This window comes from Siphateles boraxobius, unplaced genomic scaffold (genome assembly GCF_051911475.1).
Source record: "Siphateles boraxobius isolate OS27281-9 unplaced genomic scaffold, OSU_SipBor_1 5, whole genome shotgun sequence".
In the NCBI taxonomy this organism is placed as follows: Eukaryota; Metazoa; Chordata; class Actinopteri; order Cypriniformes; family Leuciscidae; genus Siphateles; species Siphateles boraxobius.
The window spans coordinates 7511162-7535968 of NW_027509141.1; the positions used below are offsets into that span (position 1 = coordinate 7511162).

General features: G+C 36.0%; 4 protein-coding genes across 10 annotated transcripts in view; 2 read left to right on the forward strand and 2 right to left on the reverse strand.

The window, feature by feature from the left end:
* The window catches only part of gnl3 (G protein nucleolar 3), a 13933-nt gene extending 9836 nt beyond the window's left edge, over positions 1–4097 (forward strand). The window contains exons 11-15 of the mRNA XM_077202567.1: positions 1686–1828; positions 1902–2038; positions 2116–2258; positions 2544–2628; positions 2717–4097. Coding sequence (XP_077058682.1) covers positions 1686–1828; positions 1902–2038; positions 2116–2258; positions 2544–2628; positions 2717–2823 — 615 coding nt within the window. The 3' untranslated portion in view covers positions 2824–4097. The remainder of the gene's footprint in view (positions 1–1685; positions 1829–1901; positions 2039–2115; positions 2259–2543; positions 2629–2716) is intronic.
* glt8d1 (glycosyltransferase 8 domain containing 1) lies at positions 2951–8231 on the reverse strand. Of its 2 annotated transcripts, XM_077202568.1 has the most exons (11): positions 8092–8231; positions 7354–7433; positions 7082–7129; positions 6845–6943; positions 6554–6764; positions 5706–5814; positions 5537–5621; positions 4570–4682; positions 4113–4279; positions 3815–3927; positions 2951–3717 (listed from the first exon to the last, which is right to left on the reverse strand). In XM_077202568.1, exons 3-11 carry the CDS (start codon positions 7095–7097, stop codon positions 3533–3535), a joined length of 1098 nt encoding a protein of 365 aa, XP_077058683.1. In that variant the 5' UTR covers positions 7098–7129; positions 7354–7433; positions 8092–8231; the 3' UTR covers positions 2951–3532. The 2 variants fall into 2 exon arrangements, with proteins under 2 accessions (XP_077058683.1, XP_077058684.1); XM_077202569.1 differs by lacking the exon at positions 8092–8231 and having other exon boundaries at positions 7082–7146; positions 7354–7431.
* A 147-nt stretch (positions 8232–8378) lies between these two features.
* Positions 8379–9762, forward strand: spcs1 (signal peptidase complex subunit 1). 2 transcript variants are annotated; one of them, XM_077202666.1, is made up of 4 exons: positions 8379–8617; positions 9182–9241; positions 9320–9406; positions 9488–9762. In XM_077202666.1, exons 1-4 carry the CDS (start codon positions 8564–8566, stop codon positions 9617–9619), a joined length of 333 nt encoding a protein of 110 aa, XP_077058781.1. In that variant the 5' UTR covers positions 8379–8563; the 3' UTR covers positions 9620–9762. The 2 variants fall into 2 exon arrangements, with proteins under 2 accessions (XP_077058781.1, XP_077058780.1); XM_077202665.1 differs by having other exon boundaries at positions 8382–8599.
* Positions 9763–9821: 59 nt separating this feature from the next.
* nek4 (NIMA-related kinase 4) lies at positions 9822–24259 on the reverse strand. Of its 5 annotated transcripts, none has more exons than XM_077202603.1 (16): positions 23948–24259; positions 21884–22150; positions 21596–21793; positions 20404–20511; positions 20097–20251; positions 18797–18926; positions 18112–18708; positions 17123–17176; positions 16239–16385; positions 15946–16080; positions 15720–15786; positions 12773–12879; positions 11549–11640; positions 11257–11438; positions 10931–11064; positions 9822–10309 (listed from the first exon to the last, which is right to left on the reverse strand). In XM_077202603.1, exons 1-16 carry the CDS (start codon positions 24032–24034, stop codon positions 10211–10213), a joined length of 2559 nt encoding a protein of 852 aa, XP_077058718.1. In that variant the 5' UTR covers positions 24035–24259; the 3' UTR covers positions 9822–10210. The 5 variants fall into 5 exon arrangements, with proteins under 5 accessions (XP_077058718.1, XP_077058719.1, XP_077058717.1 ...); XM_077202604.1 differs by having other exon boundaries at positions 11239–11438; positions 12773–12882; positions 21923–22150; positions 23948–24237; XM_077202602.1 differs by having other exon boundaries at positions 12773–12882; positions 23948–24237.
* Positions 24260–24807: the final 548 nt, after the last annotated feature.

Sequence of the window (24807 nt, forward strand, 5' to 3'; positions counted from 1 at the left end):
GAAGGCGTGTCCAGCGACGTGATTTGAGAGGTTCAAGTTTATGCAAATGAAGAACAACTTTCAAGAGCGACAACCAATAGGAGTGAATTCAGTGGAGCGCACGTGATCCATCACTACATCCTACAGTGGAGTCTTGGCGGCGTGATGAAATTATTTTAGCGGTTAGCAACTTTCCTATAATTTGATATGTCTCTGTGTAAATACGATGGTACACGCTTTGCTGACTCTGAGCCTGAATGGTTTCGTGAACCAGGAATTAATTTTAAAAGCATCTACATAGTTTGTACCACAGACATAAGCAATCTGGTATTCCAGTCTGTCTGTAAACTAAAGGCTATTTTTACGATAGAAGTTCACTGATGCATCGTGCCCTAAAGGCTTCACCAGCTTTTTGCGTAGTTTCGTACCAGAATTTAAGGTCAAAATGCGTACCTGCTTTGCTAAATGCATACAGGCTGGCAGGTCTGAGAAAGTAACAGAATTCTGAATTAATATATTACACACCTGCAAACTTTTCGCTTTTCGGCCATTTTTCCTGCCGACCAAAATTTCGTTATTTCAAATGTAGGCGCGTTGCGCGTGGTAAGCGCGCTCATAATCCGCCGGAGCCACCACAACATTGCCCAACATCAAATGTCAAACGTAATGCAAGCGGAACGAAACTGCTCGTTATTGTGTGGTTGACGAACCGTTTATCAGTTTGGACCAAAGCAGCGCGAGCCGATCTTGATCAAGCGGCACTGTTGCTACACAGCGCTAATAAGAGATCCAGTAAAGGAAGCATTTGAATTGCCACAGAAGTAATAACATCGCTGCGACTCCTGTGAGATCTAGTGAGAAACATTCACATTTCTCCGTTATTAACAGATCAAACAGCACTGACGTGGAAACCAGGAAGAAACATTGTGCCATGAATGAACTATCCAGTGTCCACAGATCAGCAACATTCACCATGGATTTACTGTAGTAACACTAACTGCAACCATGGAAGTTTGGCAGGAATAGTAGGCTATAATGCCTTCAAGTAACATTACGTCGGTTTTATTTTGACATTATGAATACAATTGCTGCCCTCAAACTAATCTGAACTAAAATAAACCTTTGTTTATAACTACTACAATATTACATTTCATTTTTTCCAAGGAGCTGTTTTGTTTTATATGCTCCTAAGAAGAGTCAATTATAGCTCCAGAATTGCTCAAAGTAAAAAAAAAATCTTTATGATGTTAGTTTTAATTTGAAAAAAGAATTAAAATAAATAAATCGAGGAAATGACCTAAAACCTGGTAAACAGTAATTTCTAACAACATAGGGCTATTTAGATAAACAATCTTGCGAGCATGTTGTTTTAGGCTAATACACCAACATCAAATTTCTGTTTAATAAAGCGCTCAGAAATGTGTCGTTTGCATATTAAAATCTAAAAAATTAAGATTTTTGGATCAGTCCAGCAACTGTATATATATTATATATATATTTTTTATATATATATTTTTTTAATTCTTTCATTGTTTACAAAAGTTTTTTTTTCATAGAATTTAGGTCGTAATTGCAACAGGAATTAAATTTTTTCAGACAAATGCTAAACTTTTAAGTGGAAATCCTTTTTGCGGGGGTCAATTATTGCATTTTTTTTTTAACCTCATACAGCATTGCAAACGTTTTGCTTCATGTGTCTCTTTCAGATAATGCTACAGTATAATGTCCCAAACTACAGAAACTCCTTAGAGTTCTTGACCACTTTAGCCAAGAAACGAGGTTTCCTGCAGAAAGGCGGCATTCCCAACACAGAGCTGGCAGCCACGACATTCCTCAACGATTGGACTGGGTTAGTTTCAGAGTTTAATCATCGTACATAATTATTAACTTCTTGTTCCTAAACATTATGCTGTGTGTTTTAGCGCTAAACTGAGTTACCACAGCAGAGCTCCAGAGCGACAGGCCCTCCCCTCATACCTCTCTGATGCCATTGTGACTGAACTGCAGTCTGGTCTGAATATGGACATGGTGAGGGAGGGCAACCAGATCATCATCAAAGGTACATCAGTTCATTGAACAAATATAACACTTGATATTTTATGATGCAAAATATCAATGAAATGTACCTGTCCTCAGGTGTGCGGTCCCCGAATCTAGCGAGCAGTATAAGTTATAGCTCAAAAGGCCCCACTGCTGGTGTGCTGAATGTCAGTGAGCTGCCTAAAGAGACGACAGTAACGACAGAAGCAGAGACAGACATGACCGCCAGCACAGACGAGGTACTTCATATGAGCGACGCACCTCTGGAGCACTTCTGTTATCAGAGACCATGAGAAATGATGAGTTTATTCTTCACATAAGTCCTTGATGACCTTTTAATCCAACTCTGATCTCTCTCTCTGACTGCAACTCCAGGAGATTCGATATTCACAAACCATATATGAGATAAATGTTATTTTTCTCAGAATGCATATTGAAGTGTATTGAGTTTAATGCATCTTAAGATCTTTTTTCTTTTTACAAATTGTCAAGTCAATGGTTTATTTTTTTTTTATTTTACACAGCTGGTGTCCACATTTAAGCCTGAGGCTGAAATCCCCATTCCAAAGATGGAGACACCGATTCAGGAATCAACACAAAAGAGAGAAGGTATGTTGTTTTGTGATTTACACCAATAAACTTCCTCCTTCTTGTTGATGTCTTCTGTTTATCAGTTGTTTTGTCTTATCTTCTGTAGACAAGCCAACTAAAGAAACTAAAGTGAAGTTTGTCAACGTCGACCTGACTTCAATGCAGCACAACAACGACGATGATGCTTATGATTTCAACACAGATTTTGTGTAAAATTTCATGGACTGAGAGGAATCAGATTGTGAAATGGCACTCGGTTGGAGTGCATTTGTATGTATTCATTCATAATAAAATGTGCATTATAGCTTATTTGACTAAATAAAGGGTTAATACTCTTACATTGCATACAGAACTTATACAGAGCTTTATTCAATACTTTGTTGTAACACTTTTTCCTTTCTGTACAAATTAGCATGATTTTCCCTTTAGTCTGAGGACAAAACATGACATGCTGAGTAACAGTTGGCAAAGTGGTTTGTGTAGTGTCAAAGAAAATCTGAAATGTTAATTGTCACAGGTTTGTGTTGTAAGCCCTGAAACAGACTATAATATTGATAATGAAATGGAATGCAACAAAAAAACAAGTGAGTTCACATTTCCACCACAATATTCAGGATTCTGAAATTTAAGAAAGAAAAATAAAACACTTGCATGGATGTAGTATACAAAATGAAAATGTAAAAGCTCTGCCATAAATGTTTTAGTGTTATTACTTTATAATTAGACAATGGATTCTGAGGTAGTGCATTGATTGGTGTTGAGTGTTGCTGCTGCTCTATTCCAATGTTGGTCCCAGTAACTAGGTTTCTTGAAAGTCTTAGAACATTAAGGCGGCCCCATGTTTTGCATCCAGAAATCCACTGAACAAAGCCAAATGTCCCTCCACAAAGCACTTTTTTTTGTATGTAGTCCAAACCACAGTCTATTTTTCCTCAGCGTGTCTCCGGATTGTGTGGAATTTACCTGTGGGATCTGGAATGTACCATTTGTCCCAAATGTCAGAAAAAGAGGAGGTTCTTCCCCACGGTTTATAATGTCCGTTCCAATGGAGAAGTTTAGCAGCCTTCACAAACTGAGTTGAATACCGATTCCCCGCTCCTGTCGCCCCTAGAAATGTAAAGATCAAAATGAAAAACTATTGGTCACTAAGAGATTCAGAAAGCTGCTTAATATTTATGAACCAGAGCCTCAATGACTTCCTTACCGAGATGTCGGACGTGCCACATGGGATCAATGTTGGAGTGGTGCTTGTAGAACACGATGAGCATAGGTGGCGTTGTGATGCTGTCCGCTAAAGTCTTACTGTAAAGGTCCTCTCTAAAGCAAAACGACCAGACAAAACCATTAACGGCCCTGGACCTCGAGATGTCGTAGATGATTTGAACAGATTAAACACTGGGAACAGATTTTTGCCTTGTAACATACAACAGCTGTCCTGAACATTTTATGAATGAATAATATAATAAAGCACAACACAAGTAATAAAACATGATGAAACTAACTTTGCATTGTGCTCCATCCAGAACTCAAGCTGGCTGGTGATATTCTGCTGCTTCCACTCAGTTAAATTGGCCACAAAGACTCCAGGATTGAACGAGCAAGTGTTTGCTCTCATTCCGAGCTTCTTGATCGCCTCTTTTTTGAAATCCAGAAAACCAATATAGCTGTTCTGTAGCAGGGAAAACAAATATATGGAAATATATGGAATATGTGTTCTGCAAACCTTTTTTGAATTGGGGCTGAATGGTATGAATTATTTTATACCACAATATAAAATATAAATGGTTTATATATTCAAAAACCATGTCTATATTTGGATAAACAAGTTTATGGTTTTGAAAAAACATCCTTTAGTTTCATATTCCTCCGTGTGTCTTTGTCATCCCACTGCTAATATTCTGACAGTTGTGTGTGGATTCTGGAGTCCAGGCAGTTTAGATCATTACAGAATAATCATACCTGATTTCCAGCTCCTCTGACCATGCCTTTAGAGGAGGAAGAGTCACAGTCCTCTGAGAAAGCTGCTGCATGTCCAAACTTAAGACTGGTGTCAAAAAGCTCCCGAATGTCCCCTGAACCATACAAAATACAATTAGCACTTATTGCTGCATTTTAATCAAAATCACACGGTACCATACCTCTGCAGTATATTTATATACACACTATGCATACTTGTACAAAATGCAGACTTCCTGTATGTGTAAAATATGCAGATGGCGTACTACATGTAAGAGAACGTGCAGTATAAAACCAAAGACAACTGTATTCCACAATACAATGAACTTTACCTTTCATTTCCAATGTGACAAAAAAAAAATCGGATTTGAATAAATTTGAACAACAAAAAAACAAAATAACCATTTTCATACCCCATATAACTGGATGCCACTTTAAATTAAAGTTATTTAGAATTAAAAATTTAATATTACAGAGTGGTGCAGGGATGAGGTCAAAACCTGGAAGACTCATTCACCAATGGTTCCCTCGAGATTTTCCTAAGGGTTTTTCAAAGTAAAATAAGGTCTGTGGTTTACTATATTTGGATGTTTTGTTCTACATCATAAATTGCACACACCCATATTGAGAACGAAATTTTTGAAGCTATGTTTATAAAAAAAGGGGGAAAAAAAAGTTTCTCATAAGTAACTAGATGAGAATGTTTGGATTGTGTGTGTGTGTAATCAAGTATCCAGAAGATAAAATAAAATAAAAATAAGATAAAAACTCATACGCTATTCAATATATTAAATTTAGCAGGGATGGAGCCTTCAAATTTATTTTGTGGACATAATTACTAATTTTACTAATTACTAATAATATGTATATATATATGTATAAAATATTTAATATATATATTTTGTAATTAGTAAACATGTTCTTACTGAATTCTGGGGTCTTTAAAAATTATAAAAACCATCCACTTCACCTTGTACAATTACATCATCATCTAGGTAAATTGCTTTCTCTGCATCTGGCAAGAAAACTGGCATGTAGAATCTGGCGAAGGTCAACTGAAAAATAAAACACATATACAGTTATGATATATAACTGGCATTTACACTTCTATTGAAACAAAAGAACTGGCACTTGATTACCGGCTTCACTGCCTCCACCTTCTGAGGATCATTCGAAATTTTCCCTGCCAGGATCTTCGGATCAAAAATGATAATTTTATGTTTCAAGTCAGTCTTACTCAACCATGTTCTGGAATGAGAAATAATTATGTGTACTAAATGATCACAGCACAGGGAATGAAAGGCATGTTTGACACAGGGGTTTTCAATCTTTTTACGCCTGGAATTAAGATTTGACTTTTGGTCAATCAGATCACAAGTGGATGATGCTAAATACAGGTGTAAACGGGGCCTAAAACATAATGACCACTTTCAGAGGTAGTCAAAAACGCATTTAACCCGATTGCTTTCGTGGTCCAGTCTTCAGTGCTACATGATCCTTCAGAAATCCTTCTAGGATTCTGATTTGATACTCAGTTACTATCAATGTTGGAAAAAAAAAAAAAATTGGAACCGGTGATCATTTTTTCAGGATTCATTGATGAATAAACAGTTAAAAAGTTTTAAAAAATTCAATATTAAGCAGCATTTCCAACATTGATAATAAACCAGCATATTAGAATGATTTCCAATCTATCATGTGTAACTGACGATTCAGCTTTGCATCACAGAAATAAATTATATTTTAAAGTATATTAAAAAAGAAGACCAGTATTTTAAATCGTACAAATATTTCACAAATATAACCGTTTTTTGAGCATAAGAGACTTATTTCAAAAACAATAAAATAGTAATGTTTCCAAACTTTTGACCGGTACTGTATATATCATTTTTCTGTAAACGTTTTCATGGACCCCCAAGCACTCCCTTGCAGACCCGTTTGAAAACCCCTGGTTTAATAAACCGTAGTAATGCGATATAAGGTGTACCTGAGATGAACCACAGATTCATTTAGAGTCACTATGTTGAATACTACATTAGCTTTGCTGTTGCGGTAGATGCTGTTCATGGCAGTGACAGCAGCTCCCAGTCTCTCCTCTGGAGCGGTGATGAGCACTGGGATCTCATCTCCTGTTCTGATGACCTTATGACCCGACAGGAGGTCAGTCTCAAAGGGCAGGACCATCCCGGGCACGGTGTCTGCAAACACAAAGGAAGATCAGTGAGGTGCTGCATTTAAGGGTGCCAATCACGTTTCAATTTCACCAACATCTTCATACCTGGATTCTCTTGCTTCAGGAAATCATTGAGATTTAGCAGATTTCGATGCAAAATAATCAAAAAGGCGATGGCAAGCAGCACAAGAATAACCACATTCACTGGAAAAGAGAGGTTATATGTTAAATGATAAAGTTTGAAGAAAGCAATGCTTAAAACCTCATATATTGTCATTATATATATATATATATATATATATATATATATATATATATACACACACACACGAATATACTCACCTCTGCGTACAGTCATGGCACTCGATCAAAAGCACTTGAGTTTAAATCCTGAATATAAACAAACACTAGCATGAGTGAGCAGAAAAGAAAACGACAGAAATATGTATTTTACATCAGGTTGAAGTGGTTAAAAAGGTTAACAAGAAGGTTAAAAATTAAACCATACAAGTAAAGAAATACCTGCATTTACAAACAAAATGCATTTTAGCAAAGAAGTCCAAAACTGCTCAAACATAAAGCCTTGAAAACTGCAGGTGTGTATTAAACCTTACTTATTATATCGTCTGGACTCTCTTCGGCTCTTCATCCAAAACGCCAACTCAACATCAACAAGTCCAGTTAGCCTTCAGTCCTGCAGTGAACACGCCAGAGCAGAAAAGACCTTTCACTGGTTATATAGTATCAGGATAGAGCGCAACAGCCTTATCGACTGGAGTTTTGAACAAATCTTTTTAGTGAACGAATCAGTCTCGCACACTTCGATGCACTGACTCCTCAAGACAGGCTGTAGCGAGAGCCAATAGCATTCGAGTGCGGTCTGCAAAGAAGCATTTCATTGGCTTGACCCATTGAACGAACACGCCCCCGTCAGTTCACAGAAGAAACGAGTCGATGATTTGAATCTGATCAGAGCGCCACTGAGTGTTTTCCTTCTCAAACTTTTTTTCCTTTTTGAATTGTATGTGTAAATGTGTATGTCTTTATTTTAATGTTATTAATGCTTCAGCAACGTAAAGACTTTTTTTGCCATGCCAATAAACTAAAGCTACTTATAACGGAATCTAAATCACTGAACTAGACATCTTCCATGGAACTGAATGAACTGATATTAATACAAGTCATAGGCAGTAGTTGAAAAAATGGAATACAAATATAATAAGATGTGTTAATGCAAATCTTAATAAAACATCACTCGTTTTATAGACTCGTTTCGGTCATGAATCTGTGCATTAAAAGTAAAGAATGAATTAAAAAGTCATTGACTTTACAATTCAATACAAATCACTTACCTTCTTTTGACCACTTACAAAATCAAAGACCAAACCAGAATGAAATGAAATTATACGAAAGATTCGAGTCACTCAGATGAAACAAAATCCTTACGTTCTCTAATATGAATTAACTTACAGATCTGATCGTTCCAGCGGCTGATGACGTACTTCAACACGCCCTTGACCATAAATGGTCTGAAATTTGCGTCTAGAATACTGCCTGATTAAAAACATGAATTTTTCTTTTAATTTAGAATTCCACTGAGATAGCGTTGAAAGCGTATCATCCTATTATTTAAGCCATATCTGCACCGAAAGATCACAAGATGTATTTTTCTCTGATCTGTGCAGAATGGAAGTATTTTAGCCGGTCGATGTTTTTAAGGGGTCCTGCGGATCTCTACGTACACACTTTCAAACAGGAAACCAAACCAAACCATCAATCTCTTCTGAATAAAATTATCTAGCAGCTTTATTTTGTTATTTCAAAATGCTTTCAATGTTTAAATCCATTCCGACTCACATGGTAAGCCTTCCTGTGATGGTAAGCATGCACGCGTTTATATTGTGAGTTCAGTGATGTTTAGAGCTGTTTTAAAACACTGACATATGTTAGCAGCTAACGCATTAGCGACGGTCCTGTGTAAATATTAAATTATATAAAATAAAACTTTGGTTTTGCTGCTGTAATCAGCACGATGATACCAACTAGCTAGTGCTGGTATTAGAACGAAAGCTACCCATTAAATGTTTAAATCTAGTGTGCACTCAACAGTTTTGGGAGTCAAGTGATGGAGAGTAATTGTGGATGTAGCGTTAACGTTTATGAAAATTAGACAGGGACACACAGATATCCACATATTTATGACGCAATTCATTAAATATATATTCGGTGTATTTTGTGGTTGAAATGTGCCCAAGTATTTATTTACACTACAATATTTGAAATACGTTATTAGTAGCCTATTTATTGCATAACCTATTCCAAGAGAAAGTGTGTCTTATGCATGGTGTTCTATAGTTCTAACGTTTCTAATACAACTTGGAAAACATTCCTGATGGCTTGCTTGTGCATGAGTATTCATATATTCACACTGATTATTTGCAGGACTATAAGGGTCAGAAACTTGCAGAGCAAATTTTCCAAGGAATCATTCTGGTGTCAGCGGTAAGTAACACTGGAAGCACCTTGAAAGCCTTCACAACATTGTCATTTCTTCCCTACCTCACGTCTTTCGTCTTGCAGGTGATCGGCTTCGTCTATGGATTATTTATTCAGCAGTTTGGGTGGACGGTTTACATAATGTTGGCTGGATTCACAGTGTCCTGTCTGGTATGTCACAAGACTTATGTTTGCTTGATGTTAAGTGTCAGAAATCCTCTTGTGTAATTCTGGCTGTGTCCTGTTCTTCAGCTCACCCTGCCTCCCTGGCCGATGTACAGAAAAAACCCTCTGAGCTGGCAGCCGGCCGTGCCCGAGACATCTGGAGAAAACCGTGACAAACCTCAGGAGAATCAGAGTCAGAAGAAGAAGAAGCACAAGTGATTCCCGGCAGTATTTTAGTTGAGATTTGGCACAGTAAAGCCATTTGGATATACAGTAGAAACAAACAATCTATATGAAAACCCATCCTTTTTTGTCACCGTTTCAACATTCAATATGTGTAATAAAGAACTGTGTTTGGTTTATTTGTGTGGAATTTTTTTTTTTTTGTGGAAATGCAATTAATGCAAAAGAAAACACAGCATTCCTGAAAATGTAATTTATTAAAAATCATTTCTTATTGATTTACATTATTCATCATATAAATATACAGTCCAGAAAATAGGAAAACTATTCAACTATTTTCAACGTCTTGCTATTAAATTCAAGATATCTACATAGCATAGGTTCACATTTCCAATAGAAAATAATGCTTTTGTGAAATTTAAAGGTGCATAATAACATAGCTTTATTGCTTATCTAGTGTTAAGCTCAGTTATATCACAATACATTTACAAAAGCATTAAAAAGTAACAGTGATTGTTGATAGGAGGTTTCAGTGAAGTGTTTTCTGTGAAGAGCACAAGTAATGCCCACCAGCAGTAATGGTACATCAGTGTTTCACAGGGGATCCTCATGTGCATCTGATCTGGCTCAATCTTTGAATGCGACGTCCTCAAAGAACTTCAGCTGTCGTACTTTCACTGCGTACCGCTTGTATTTTTCCTCCCCCATTTGCTCCTGCAGTAAATGCTGGATAGAAAAAAGGAATAGAAATATCAGTTTTAGCAAACTGTTTTCTCTATAAATACATACCCTTTAGTCAAGTCACCTAAAATACAGATTGTTTCAAAGCAGCTTTATAGAGATAAACAGGAAAATAAAGGGTAACTAGTAATCTAAAATCAATGGGTCTCATGCAATATTTGCATGGATTATTTAGATTTATATGCACAAGAAATTTGTCTAATTCACAATATGTGCATTCTCACATAAATGTGTTCTTAACCTCTAATGTTCATGAATTTGAAGTATTGTAAAGGATTCCCCAAACCAATTACACATAAACAAATCTTCATTTTTAAGCAGAGGAACCTTGCGATATAATGCACCTTTATAAATATGATTCAATATATTTAAGATGTATAAAATGTAATTTTAAGGCCCCACAGAGTATGCCATTTTTGTGTACGTGTGGTTTCAGTTGTTCCTGCACTGTATCATAAATTTAGATTCAATTTTACACAACAACAGTTAATGATGAATCATGATTTGTTTGTGAACATCATTATCACTGCCCTATTGATTCTGATGTCTTTCTAAAGTGCAGTGAGTCAAAGGTCTGCTCAAGCTTAAGGACTTTAGCTAACTTGCCTCTCTCTTAACTTCATCCTCTTCCTGCATGATGACCAGGACTCTGTCCAACAGCTTCACACCGAGTCCTTTAACCACATCTGTACGCAAGTGCTCGATCACTCTCCTGACCTTTGCTGGACCCGTGCTGTCATCTAAATACAGAAAATTAGGAATATAACGATGGATTCTGTCGCCAGACTAGTGTACTGTACTAAAAGTGAAGAATTACTCATCGTTCTAAAAATATTTAACATTTGCAATTTTCTGTTTTAAAGGAATTTGTAGATTTGTGTTGACGGTGAATGTTACTGAGAAAAAAAAAACACCCGAGTTAGGCGAGTTACCTAACGGGAAGCCAGTGATTTGGAAATCCCCCTGTCCCTCTCTGGATTTCCCATGAAGCATCAGGGTGTCCCTGTACTTCCGGTTTAGTTTGAACTCAGGCAGTGATACATCTCTGGCATCCATGTGTAACGTCTGTGTCATCATTTGAACCAAGTCTTGCATCTCACTGGTCTCACACTTTCTGTATAAAAAATAAATAAAATAAAAATTGGCCTTTAGTCACTGTTATTGGCCGTGAACAATGCGAAGAACACATATATGTTTACATGACGCATTTACATGAGGTCTTACCGTTCTCTGTAGTCCCCCTCTGAGCGTTCAGTGGAGCTGGTGGAGGAACTACACTCGTCTTCATCAGACTGTCTCCATGAGGACTTCCTCTCCTGATACACAAGACAGTTCAGCTCAGATCCCTTTTGACCACCTTAGATCTTGGATTCTAAGGTGATGATACATAACACTGAGTAGATGTCATAGAGCAGTGGTTCCCAAACTGGGGTACGTAAGGTGACAGAGGGGTACGTGAAGAAACATTAAAACTGAGCATGTATTTATAGATTTAACGGTCAAATACTTGCCATCCAATCAAATTACCTAGTGGGGTGCGTTCAAAACTGACTGCATCCACACAAGCAGCGAGTGTATGATTCCATACGGTTGCGTGCAGAGATTGAGGCCTTAGCAAATAACTCTACATTACTGCTGTTCTCGACAATGTATCAGTTTGTAAAAGAGGGGATTTAGCACTTTTAGCAGAGAGCAAATTATAGACACAGGTTCTACATATAGAGATCGATTGAGACTCAAACTCTCTTCAATACAAAAACATACTGTGTGTGAGTTCTTGTTTTTAATGTTTATAATGCATTATAAGAAAAATAATGCAATTTTTCCCATATTTCAACACGACTGCAAATGTGACTGATTTTATACAATAGTTCAACAAACAAAAAGTAATATTAAGTGATGAACATTTTAAAACAGTATCATTTGCAACAAAATTTCATTTTTCACAAAAAAAAAATGTCACACGAATCACTTCATTTTTACCATCACTGCATATTTCCTTATTGTCCCTTAATGGAAAAGGTGTGACTGCAGTGGAAGAGAGAGGTTACGCCGAAGGATGATAAATTCATCAGCGGGTACGACACAAGTATATTTATTTAAAGTCAAGATGAAACGGGGAATTTAAAGGGACCGTTCACCACAAAATTAAGTTTTTGTCATCATTTACTCTCCCTCATTTTGTTCCAAACCTGTATGAATTTCTAATATAGAAGATCTGACATAATAATATATAAGATCATATGAAGAATGTTGAGAACCATTGAATGGAAAAATATCGAAATGTCCAACAGAAGAAAGAGTGGCAATGGCAGGATTTTTAATTTTTGGGTGAACTATGCCTTTAAGCAAGCACTCAGATTCTGTCTAAATGGTTTTATACAGCAAGTATGAAGTGTATGTTGTTTGAAAGACCATTCTGAGTCGAGGAGGAAAAATTAAACATACCTTTTTTGTTTCCAAGGTTGTGCTGGCAGGTCTCGGGCAGTGTAGCTGATCTGTCTGCTTACTGTCTAATGAGGGGACATCACACGGTGCCCTTTTGACAGCAGACACTGCTTCAAAGAAAAGAAACTAAGGAATCATAATGATTGAAACTGTACTAAATCTCCTTTTATCTGAATTCATGTATGCAGCACCTGTGGGCTTTGATCATAGTGGGCGGCTCTACAGCCCCTCATGCATTCTAATGGACACACATGCAGAAAGTCTCGCTTTGATCCGCAATACTGTTCTTAATGGTATTATCGCTCGTGAGGCCTCTTTAACAGAATGGAAGTCAGACCCTTCTTTAAAGGGACAGTTCACCCAAAAATGAAAATTCTCAAGTTGTTCCAAACCTGTATGAGTTTTGTTCTCTTGCTGAACACAAAAGAAGATATTTTAAAGGTGCAATGTGTAATATTTCTGAGGATCTATTGACAGAAATGCAATATAAGATGCATAACTATGTTTTCAGTGGTGTATAAGGACCTTGCATAATGAACCGTTATGTTTGTATTACCTTAGAATGTGACATTTATATCTCCATAACCGCGGGCACCCCCTTCTATGGAGGTCGACATATTGTCTCGTCATGTTTCTACAGTGGCCCTAAACGGACAAACACGTTTCGTTACTATGTTGCTCTTCGTGCAAGGAAGCAAGCTTAGTTCAGCGAATAAAACACCGACACAATGATGAACAAGTAACAATAATATTCGCAATAACATATAGTTTTACTGAATAATTAAGTAAACATAATTTCTTAATTTATCCTTGTAAAGAAACCTCATTGCTGAAGTGCTACTCTCTGCTGTCTCAGACGATGACATCTTTTCCTGTCAGCCACCGTAAATTTTGTTGGTTGCAATTCGTAACCTCACCACTAGATGCCGCTAAAAATCACACACTGCACCTTTAAAGAATATCGGTAACCAGTAGGGGTGTAACGATATTCGAACCGAACCGAAAAACCGCGATACAGAACACACGATTCGAATCGCGATACTCTCATTGCGTACACGCCCCTCTCCGCCCCTGCTACCCCGGCCCCGCCCAGCCCAGCTCAATGGACCTCATGTCTTATGTGTACAGTACACAACGAATTCAGTTTTGTAGCCTAACCACCATTAACACCAAATAACAAGCTCCGTGTTTTGTTACTTTCGATAATAAGCAAGTTGTAAAATTTCAAATTCTGTCTATTTGATCACGAAATTCAAACAATAAATGGCGTTTTGGCGCTCTTTGCTGTGGCGTGACAGATCGCTGTAGGCCTACTAAGCTCCTCATTTCAAGCGGCAGCGCGGCGCGCGGGTAAACGCGATCATCTCTTCCTCAGTTACAGAATTGACACCTGAAGGTATGTTAAAAGATGCAGTATACTTACTGAAAGGCATCATAACTCGTGTAATCGCCCAATCAGTGTTTCAGCAGCGGAAAGACATCAATAAAACAGCATAGCTTGTCACTAGCATTATATTTACCTCAGCAGGCAAGTGATTCAGTGTCCACAACTTTGGTTCCTATAAATGAACTCTTGCACTAAATAAATGCACCATGTTAGCCTATATATTATATTTTACTTAACCTGTTAATGATATCTTGATTATTTAATGTATGTTTAAAATATCTTTCATGAAAATGATAACTTTGTAAAGTATTATATTTCAATAACAAATTAGAGTAAAAACACAAGTTAATGCAAAAACTGCCTTATGTTCAGTTTACATGTTTTCATACAATGTGCTGTGTGTTGATTATTATATCTAAAAAATAAATAGCATCTGAATTTAGGTTAAAAGTCTAGGCTACAACCTTTAATGTTATAGTAATGTGCGGCTCCCTATATCCCTATATTTACAGATTTAGCAGATTCTTTTTTAATCTTTGTGAAACGTTTAATTGTAATTGAATTAATTTAAAGACAAAGACAATTTTTTCATTAAACCACTGTAAAAAAAAAAGAAGCAATTTTTGCTTTCTAAACCGAACCGAATCGAACCGAGACGTCAAAACCGTGGGAAAACCGAACCGTCAATTTTGTGTATCGTTACACCCCTAGTAACCAGACAGTTTATGGACCCCATTGACTTCCTTAGTAGGGAAAAAAAATACCATGGAAGTCAATGGTGTCCATCAATTGTTTGGTTACGAACATTCTTCAAAATATCTTCTTTTGTGTTCAGCAGGAGAAAGAAACTCATACAGGTTTGGAACAACTTGAGAATTTTCATTTTTGGGTGAACTATCCCTTTAACAGTACTAAAAAGGGAACAGTTTGAAAAATAATCTAGCATACATATTGATTGTATTTATATACAAAAGAATATTCCGGGAGTAGTTAGAATATGGTCATATTCATCTTCATTTATAGAAAATAATACAAGAAAAAGAAATGTGCATGTCTGTCTATATTCCAATACCTGTGCAGCATTATTTTATTATTATTTACATACTAATAGTTTTTATTAATAATTTGAATTAGCTTTTATTTATATATTTTCATTTCAGTTGAATTGTTTTTATAAATTTTGTTTTGTGCTTTGTCATTTAAAAAGGTTTAATTTATTTTTATTTCAGTCTTAGCTTTAGTTATTGTTTAGTCTTAGTATGTATTTATTTCCAGTCAGTAATTTAGTGCTTCAACATCTAACATTTATAAATCTTTATTTAACATAACTGTTTTTAATAGCATTAGTTTTAGTTCACGATAATAACCCTGAAGCTATGAAGCATTAAACAGAATATGGACCCTAGACGGGAAAATGGAGCGCATGTGAACAAGGTCATTGCTCCCGACACAAAAAGTGTATTCAGATCTTGTTTTGGTCTATTTTTGCTGTAATGTTTATGCTGTAACATTGTAATTGTTTTTAAAACATTTTCACGACATTCAAAGAAATTCACAAACCTTGTTGTCTGGAGTTCTCCTGTAATTGCTTCAGTCTTCTCCTTTCCCTCGCAGACAGTGGGCGATTCTGTATGTACAGTGATTTTCATTAACAACAAACTCACAGATGAAGCGCAAAGCTTCAAACATATTGTTTAAAAGAAACATGATGCCATGGGAAATATCAGTTTACTGCATGTGCACATGCATTCTTTCCATGGATATACTGTATAAAGCAATGCGTCACCTGCTGTTCTGGAGTGTTCTTGGATGAGAGATCAGTAGGTCTGTTCTTCTCGGAGTTACTCTGGGCTTCCTGTGCACTGTTTATTGACAGGATATCTTCAGGAAGAGGCGGCAGAGGTCTGGGCACTGCTTTGACCTAAACATACAAATGTTTTAGTGAGTAAGATCAGCGACAGACAATATAAGGAGAATGTGAATTCATTCTGGTTTGTACTAATTTTTAGTTTTGATAAAAAGATATCAATTATTCATTAAGTTATAAAATACAATAATGTCAATGCTCAAGCTCCTCACTTGATGAGTGTTGTGGTCATCTAGAGATGTGTCCTTCTTCCTCTGCCTGCGCTGACGTGACATGGACGGTTCGGAGGAAGAGGAAGAAGGAAGAAGAACTGCTCTGCTTTCATCGGAGAGCGCTGTGGACTCTGAATTGCATGGCTCCTAAATGTTATTATAAGTCATGTTTGAATATTATTTAAAGGATTATCTTAACATTTATAATAAAAAATATAAATTAGAAATATTTTTGTAATACACAGCAGCAGCAACAACAATTAATTAATGATTTGCACAAAAAGAAATCGTATTTCAATCACCAATCTGAAAAACAAAAGCAATAATAACACCTGTGTTTTACTATCAGGTTTTAAAGGATTAAGTAAATATTTGTACTATTAATAAGGTAACACTTTACAATAAGATTCATTAGTTAACATTAGTTAATGTATTAACTAACATGAACTAACAATGAGCAATACATTTGTTACAGTATTATTAATCTTTGTTAATGTTAGTTAATAAAAATACAGCTGTTCATTGTTTATTTATATGAGTTCACAGTGCATTAACTAATGTTAATGTTAACTAATGTTTGGTTTTAATAATGTATTAGTAAATGTTGAATATAATATTAACTAAGATCAATAAATGCTGTAAGCATTTAAACGCTTAACTAAGGTAGTTAACTAATGAAACTTATTGTAAAGTGTTGCCATTAATAATAATATAAACAATTAAGTAAATAAATATTTACTAAAAATAGTTTACATTTTACAATATAAAACAATATATATTTTCATAAATATCTTTAAATAAAATTATTTAAAACAAGAAAGAAAGAAAGAAAGAAAGAAAGAAAGAAAGAAAGAAAGAAAGAAAGAAAGGGAACAGTGTTTTACCATTAACATGACAGGAACAGGCTTGAGTAGTTTCTCTGTGGAGTCTAAACTTCCCTGCATTGTAAATAAATTCAAATAAATTAAAGGGTTAGTTCCTCAAAACTGATAGTTCTGTTATCTTTTACTCACCCTGATAATATATTCACCCTGTACGACTTTCTTTCTTGTGTGGAACACAAAATATGACATTTCAAAGAACATGATTGGTAAACAAACAGTTTTGGTGACCGTTGATAGTACGGACAAAAACAAACCTATCAAAATATCTCCTTTTATGTTCCACACAAGGAAGAAAGTCATACAGGTTTGGAATGACATGAGAGTGAGTGAATAATGACAGAATTTGAATTTCTTTTGGTCCATTACCCCTTGTGAATCTTTCTTTTTAGCACAGATCATAAAACATATTAAAGTCCATCAATATAAGAAGGACTTTAAGAGAGTTACGGTTTAAAGCCGGGTTCACACTATACGATTTTGGCGAAGACAACGTTTATGAATCCTAAAGATTCCTCTGATCCTAGGCCGAAATATGAAGTCTTTGATTCGCTAGTTTGACTTGCTCACCGATAGTCAAGTTTGACCTCCAACAAAAAAGTGGCATCAACAGAAGTTATGAGACGCAGTCCTGCATTGTGACTTCTACGACAAGCATCATGTCAAAAGCCAATAAGAACGCAGAACCTGATGACACAATCTGTGAGACAACAACAAACCACCACTTTCCCCACACCGTTTTTTCTCCACATGTAATGCAGCTCAGTCACTGAACGTGTGAAGGACTGATGATGTAAAACTCCGGACCAGTTTTTTAACACAGCAGTCTGACATTAATGACAACTGAGACCCTACAGCGTGACAAGGCTTACAGCGGGGATCATGCTCGTACAGTCTGACAAGCAACAGTCGTGAACAACTATTATAAATCGTACAGTGTGCAACCGACTTTATATTAAGCAAACCTATCAGAAGCTTTGACAGTAACGTACCTCCCTCTCCTCAGCTGAACTTCCAGCAGGAACATCCTTTATGACACAAGCATTGCTGTGATTATCGTCAACTGCTGTGTAAGTTCTTTGGCTCTCGGTCTTTCTCTCAGCATCGTGATGTTGTTCAGGGGGCTCGTACGGGAGGTCCTCCACCCCTGCCTCCTGCAGGAGCTTCATAGTGTCGTCTTTAAGATCCATACTTGCTTCAAGAGCCTTGTTCTTGGTTCGATCTGCACGTTTGGGAGTGTTTGAGCTTTCTGACCTCGATCCACCCGCTGACATCTTATCCTCCGTCATGCTGACACCAAACTCTTGTTTCAGGGGGTGTGTCTGAGGAGGACTGGGATCTTCTTTCCTCATGCTCACAGATGGAGGCTTGTGGTTTTGATGGCTGCTGGGATTTGGCTGTGGTGGCTTGGCTTTTGTTTCTTTCTGGGATTGGATTTCAATGTCTATATTGTTAATAGTGGCTATAGATTGGCCTGTTGAGATAAGAATGTCCCGATTTGGAGATTTGGGGGGCAAGGGAGGGTTAGGAACCACATTTTCCACTGCACCGTTACAGAGTTGTTGTCGGTTCAAGTGATTTTCTTCAACCTATGAAATGTGGAAAACAAAACAGATGAACTGAGATCATGTCCACACACATGGTCATAAAATCAGCAACTTGGCAGCTTCATCCTACCTTTTTTCTTCTGGTCTTTGACTCAGAGTTAAAGCACTGTTGCTGCACTTCATGATTTGGTTTGGTTGAGCCATCTGATCCGGCACTCGGTTTGCTGTTCGCTGCATTTTTCCGTGATTTGGCAGTTTTCCTGTTAGATCAGTAACAGGACAGACCATTGTAAACAAGGAGTGTAAAGGTACAATTATAATTACGTCCCGCACGTACCGAACCGAAAGACCCGTACTGAAAAATTTCGTACACTTTTTCCAAAGGAATACAGTATTGTTTTAATCACTACATGTGTGGAACTTCTCTGTGTGCAGAATGTAATTTTAAACTCTTCTTATGTGGGGCTATATCGTTTATATCAGTATATTATGATGTTGCAAACACATCTGAAAAATAATGAAGCACACAGAGTGAGTTGCTACCGAATAAGTGCACAATCCAACCGGTCTTAAACATGAGAAATGCTTTTTGAATTATGTAATGAAATGAATTACTGTCAGCGCTCAACTCACATCTTACAGAGTAAGTTTTTCAATTTCACATAAAGGATTATTTTGACAAAAAGCGAGTCAGAATTTAACTTTAAATTTGCAGACTTCAAAGTGCCGGAGAGCACGTGTGTCAAATAGATGGAGAGGATTAGAATGAGAGCCCAATAATCTTAACCTTATGCTAAAATATTTGGCGAAAATATTTGCATCAACAAGTAAAAGCACTTCAAATCTCTTCCCCCAATTACAACAGCACCATAAACTGCCGTGTATGCAACAATACTGACAGACTTTTGTATTTAAAGACAGACATAGTTTAAATTTTTTTTTAAAAACATGGTTAGTTTTTCCCCCTCCTATACCAAAAACACACCGAACTGTGACTTCAAAACCAAGGTATGTGTCGAAGCGTCATCTTTGTGTACCGTTACAACTAGAGATGCATCATGTACTCACTGTGTGAGAGGTTTTGTGTGCGCACACATACAAAGTACACACTTGAAAGGGCACAAAACCTGAATTGAGTTCTCTTTCACTTCTAATTCCCACAAATTCATATAAAAACGCACGCCTTGGCGAGTCTCCTTGTAAACTTAGTAGGTTATGTCTTAAATGAACTATAGCTATATTTTGAACATTGCTTATTTAAAACATGGACAAAACACTAATCTATTTTAACTAACAAAAGATTAAATAAGAGAGCAAAAGAAGAATATCAGTATCGGACAATATTTGTTTGTTAAAAATGGCGAATCCCTAGTTACAAACCTATTGAAATCTAGTGGAATCTTATTGGAGAGGCAGGAATAAGCACATACTCTTTTGTGGCCTCCAGGAACATGGAGATCTGGTGCTTAATGTACGGCTGTCGGAGGATGTGTTTGACGTCCGGCCTGTCCTCTGGTTTCTTACACAGCATCCGCTTTATCAGTTCTCCCAGCTGGGGGTCGTACTTACTCGGCATCTGGGGCAGCTGAATATTAAAAATGAATAATTAATAATACTGTAACTATAATATGAGGACGGATGAAATGAGTTCTGATGAGAATGGAAAGCTCTTTAGATCTGACAAATGCAAATATTCACAGTTCAGGAGTGAAACAGATGATGAATTTAATCCTCTACCTTCCCCTCTACGATCCGATACACAAGAGAGTTCATGTCTTTTGCGTTGAAGGCATGTTTTAGAGTTGCCATCTCGTACACGCAACATCCCAGAGCCCATATGTCCGACTGCGAACACAAACAAACATAACTGAAATGAACAAACATAAATAATTATTCATCTTAAACACAACATTTGGGTGAAAAAACTCCAGTTTACCCTAAAATAAATTTAAAAAAAGCTATTTTAGGACCGTCTTAAAAATTAAGAAATCCTCAGACATTTTATGTTTGATATTTTACTTGAGTTTTTTTTTTTTAAGCCAATTCTCCATCATTACATTATGTAACCTTTTACATTTCAAATAATATTTTATAAAAAATATATTACATAAGTTCAAAAGTTTGGGTTTGGTTAGATTTTATATGCTTTTTATATGAAACAAAAGTTTCTTATGCTCACCAAGACTGCATTCATTTGATCAAAAATTCAGTGCAAACTGTAATATTGTGAAATATGTTCTGTTTTCTATTTCTATATTTTAAAATGTCATTTATTCCTGTGATACAAAGCTCAATTTTCAGCATCGCTACTCCAGTCTTCAGTGTCACATGATCCTTCAGAAATCATTCTAATATGCTGATTTAGAGCTTAAGATGCACTTCTTATTATTATCAATGTTTAAAACAGTTGTGCTGCTTCATTTTTTTTTTTATGGAAACCGTGATCAACAATTTTCAGGATTCTACAATGAAAAGATCTTACAAAACATTAAACGTATTTGAAATAGAAATGTTTTGTAACAATGTAAAAGTATTTACTCTAACTTTTGATGAATGTAATGCATCCTTGCAGAATAATATTAATAACTTCTTTAAAACAAATCTTACTGACCCAAACTGTTGAAGTATAGTGTAAATAAATAAAAACAAACACTATTTTTATTTATTTACGTTTATTTATTATGTTGAAGTATATATATATATATATATATATATATATATATATATATATATATATATGATTAACCTTTTTTTTAATTGCCAAAAACAAACACTATAAAATATATTTTTTATCTTTTGACTTTGGGGTAAAAAAATAATAATAATGGTTTTGTGACATTCACCTATTTAGCAAAAGTGTATAAAGACATGATCATAGACGTAGACTGAATCTAGCGCTGCACTAACTGTCATTGTGAGCATGCAGTACCTTGTAGTTGTAAGGTTTGTTGGAGAAGAGTTCTGGACTCATGTAGTATGGTGTGCCGATCAGAGTGCTGGCCATATCGTTCTGATTCTCCAAGACCCGTGCGATGCCCAGGTCACCCACTTTGATTATATTGGTTTTGGTCAAGAAAATATTCTGTGTTTTCAGATCTCGATGCAGAATGTGCTTCTCATGTAAATACTACGGATAAAAAAAAAAAAGGCAACAGCTTTATTATACAGCTGAAACTTCGGAGAGGACAATTGGACAGACTGATGGATATTGGCTCACCTGAAGGGCCATGGCTATTTGAACAAACCACTCCACCACCTGTCTCTCGTGCAGCAGTTCTCCCTTCTGCAGTTTGAGTCTGTGGTATAGATCTCCTCCCTCACAGAAACCCATCACAATGTAGAGCTGGCAGTCCTGGCCTTCCCATGATTCCCGGTATGTGACTATGTTGGGATGCTTGAGCTGAGAGAGGAGCTGTGCTTCTTGCTCCGCGGCTCGCCGTTCACGTCTGGAGGATGTTCTCAGGTTCAGCTTCTTGATCACGTACTGCCAAAACCATACAAGAAACCAAGCTACAACTTTGCACATAAGACATGAATCCTAGTGGAAAATGTCTGCATTTTAAAGGAATAGTTCACTTCAAAATGAAAATTTATCATGCACTCACCCTCAAGTTGTTTCAAACCTGTGTGAATTTCTTTCTTTTGCTGAACACGAAGGAAGATATTTTGTAGAATGTCAGTAAAAAAAACAGTTGATGGACCCCATTGACTTCCATAGTATTTTTTTTTCCTACTACGGAAGTCAATGGTGTCCATCAACTGTCTGGTTACTGACATTCTTCAAAATATCTCCCTTCGTGTTCAGCAGAAGAAAGAAATTCATAAATGTTTGAAACAACTTCAGCGTGAGTAAATGATGACAGCATTTTCGTTTTGAAGTGAACTATTCCTTTAAGAAGACAATTTAAAGTTTGTTGCGCAAAGAAGGAACGGAGCATATCAGCAATCATATGTTCCAAATCCAATTGGCCATTATTTTCAATTTGTATAAAGGAAAATTTATGTTTTAAGTGAGGCAAACTAGTTCTTTTAAGATTTTCCAAAACTTTAATCATTTTTTTTCAGTATATTTAAAGTCACCATGAAATCAAAATGGACAATTCCTATTTTTTAAGGAAAATTGCAGTACTTATTATAAATTATTTATCCATGCAGAAAATATATATATTTTTAATATATGTTCCCTTGTAATCTTTAATCTAAATTACTTCACATCCCTCTTGCAGTGACAACCTGTCACTCACATGAGATCCACCAATAGCAAACCACAAGCACCCAATCAATTCCCATTGGACAAAATCAAGCCCCGCCCTACTTTTGTTCTTGTTCGAGAAGCTCTTTCACTCAGATATACGTCGAAATAGGGAAGAGAACTTTTGTTTTATGCTGACTTTAAATGGACTGCTTGACAAACAACAATAAATAACAATCACAAAAATGGTATGTATGAAAATGAATTAAAGAGTAATTCAAATTTTAATTTAAACAAAGATGTTCAAAATTGTTTCAAATAGTTTTAGAGCATTATACACAGTAGGATGTCAACTGCCTTTATAGTAATCAGTAAAATAATAAGAACATTGCTTTATATGCAAATATGAATATGTATGAAAAATATGAATCAGATTGATCTGATTCATATTTTTCATACATATTCATATTTGAATATACATGATCAGTCTGATATGAAGTATCCTATGGGCTCATAATTTGCCTCTTAAATTAAGTTATTATATATATTTAAGTGTTATGTACAAGGAATATTGGTAACAATTTACAATAAGGTCTCATTTGTTACCATTAGTTAATTAATTTTTAACATGAATTAACAATGAGCAATACATTTGTTAAAAAAATGACAGTATTGTGACAGCATTAATTAATCTTTGTTAATGTTAGTTAATAAAAATCCAGCTGTTCACTGCTTGTTAATGTTAGTTCACAGTGCATTAACTAATGCTAACAAAATACAACATTTGATTTTAATAATGTATTAGCAAATTAACATTAACTAAGATTAATAAATGCTGTAGAAGTACTGTTAATTCTTAGTTCATGTTAACGAATGCATTATACAATAATACAAAATTACTAACGTTACACTTTTCCTAAAATATGTAAATTCAATAATTAGACATGCTGATGAAAAAGGCTAACTCTCAGCAGTAAAAACAGCAATAACACAATCTGATATTAACTAAGACATTAGTTCAGCTTGGCCAGTAAGTTCATGAAGTCTCTAAAGCAGTGTGTGTAGTGTGATGTGTAACGTTACCGTTACCTGTTTACGGTCTGATTTGTGTCTGACGAGGTTCACCTCCCCGTAGCTCCCCTTCCCCACAACTCGAACGAACACGTAACTGTCCATGATGCTCTTCCGGAGACGCTGTCTGTATCACATAGCGAGTGGTTTTAAGCCCCTCCGCTGCAGTTCGAACACAAGTGAGCGCGTTATTCTCAACGCATCGACGACGGTGATTTGTCTGTTTGAAACTTTGTTTTGGGTCACAGAGGGCGCAGGAAACAGCAAGCTCAGCTTCGGCGTCACCAGGCAACACACTCCGCGTTAACGCTACACACTCCGGTTTAATGTGTGTTCAGTTTCAACACAGCGCCCTCTAGAGGCTCAGCGACACGTGACTAAAACGATTAGAGTTTTATAAGATATATGTTGCCAATAAAAGCTTAATTTCATAATCATTAAGTTTACAATAATATTTAAAAATATAAGTTAAATGCATTGCATATTTATCGTTATATATAGGCTATATTTGTAATTACATTTCATACTATAGCCTACTTATTTTTTCTTCCACACATTGCAAATATGAAGTTTAAAGAAGTAAAAGTAGAGTATACGCAAAGGCAAAAATAATTTTCACCAGTAGGTGGCGTAATGTTTTTATTCGTGTATTACTGTACACATTGGTTGGGTCAGGTTAAGACAAGTACAACCATCTGTTAGTTGAACAAACAACAAAATTATCAAATGTATTTATACATTTTAATATTCCACCTGTGAATTAAAGAAACGCAAAATATAAAACATGCCATGTCATTGTAAAGTACCATATTCGAATATCCTAGTAAGGGATTCACTATCCATGTCTTTACATAGCTTTGATATAATCTACAAATTAT

What these genes read in the sequence shown, in the direction of transcription:
- glt8d1 (XM_077202568.1), bottom strand. An exon ending in AGGTGGAGGCAGTGAAGCCG is followed by an intron (nt 5,622 to 5,705) that starts GTAATCAAGTGC and finishes TTTATTTTTCAG; the next exon opens with TTGACCTTCGCCAGATTCTA. An exon ending in TCAGAGGAGCTGGAAATCAG is followed by an intron (nt 4,280 to 4,569) that starts GTATGATTATTC and finishes TCCCTGCTACAG; the next exon opens with AACAGCTATATTGGTTTTCT.
- spcs1 (XM_077202666.1), top strand. Translation starts at nt 8,564, where the DNA reads ATGCTTTCAATGTTTAAATCCATTCCGACTCACATGGTAAGCCTTCCT. An exon ending in TGGTAAGCCTTCCTGTGATG is followed by an intron (nt 8,618 to 9,181) that starts GTAAGCATGCAC and finishes GATTATTTGCAG; the next exon opens with GACTATAAGGGTCAGAAACT. An exon ending in GATTCACAGTGTCCTGTCTG is followed by an intron (nt 9,407 to 9,487) that starts GTATGTCACAAG and finishes CCTGTTCTTCAG; the next exon opens with CTCACCCTGCCTCCCTGGCC.
- nek4 (XM_077202600.1), bottom strand. Translation starts at nt 24,034, where the DNA reads ATGGACAGTTACGTGTTCGTTCGAGTTGTGGGGAAGGGGAGCTACGGG. An exon ending in CAAAGACCAGAAGAAAAAAG is followed by an intron (nt 18,709 to 18,796) that starts GTAGGATGAAGC and finishes CACATTTCATAG; the next exon opens with GTTGAAGAAAATCACTTGAA. An exon ending in AGAACACTCCAGAACAGCAG is followed by an intron (nt 15,787 to 15,945) that starts GTGACGCATTGC and finishes CTGTACATACAG; the next exon opens with AATCGCCCACTGTCTGCGAG.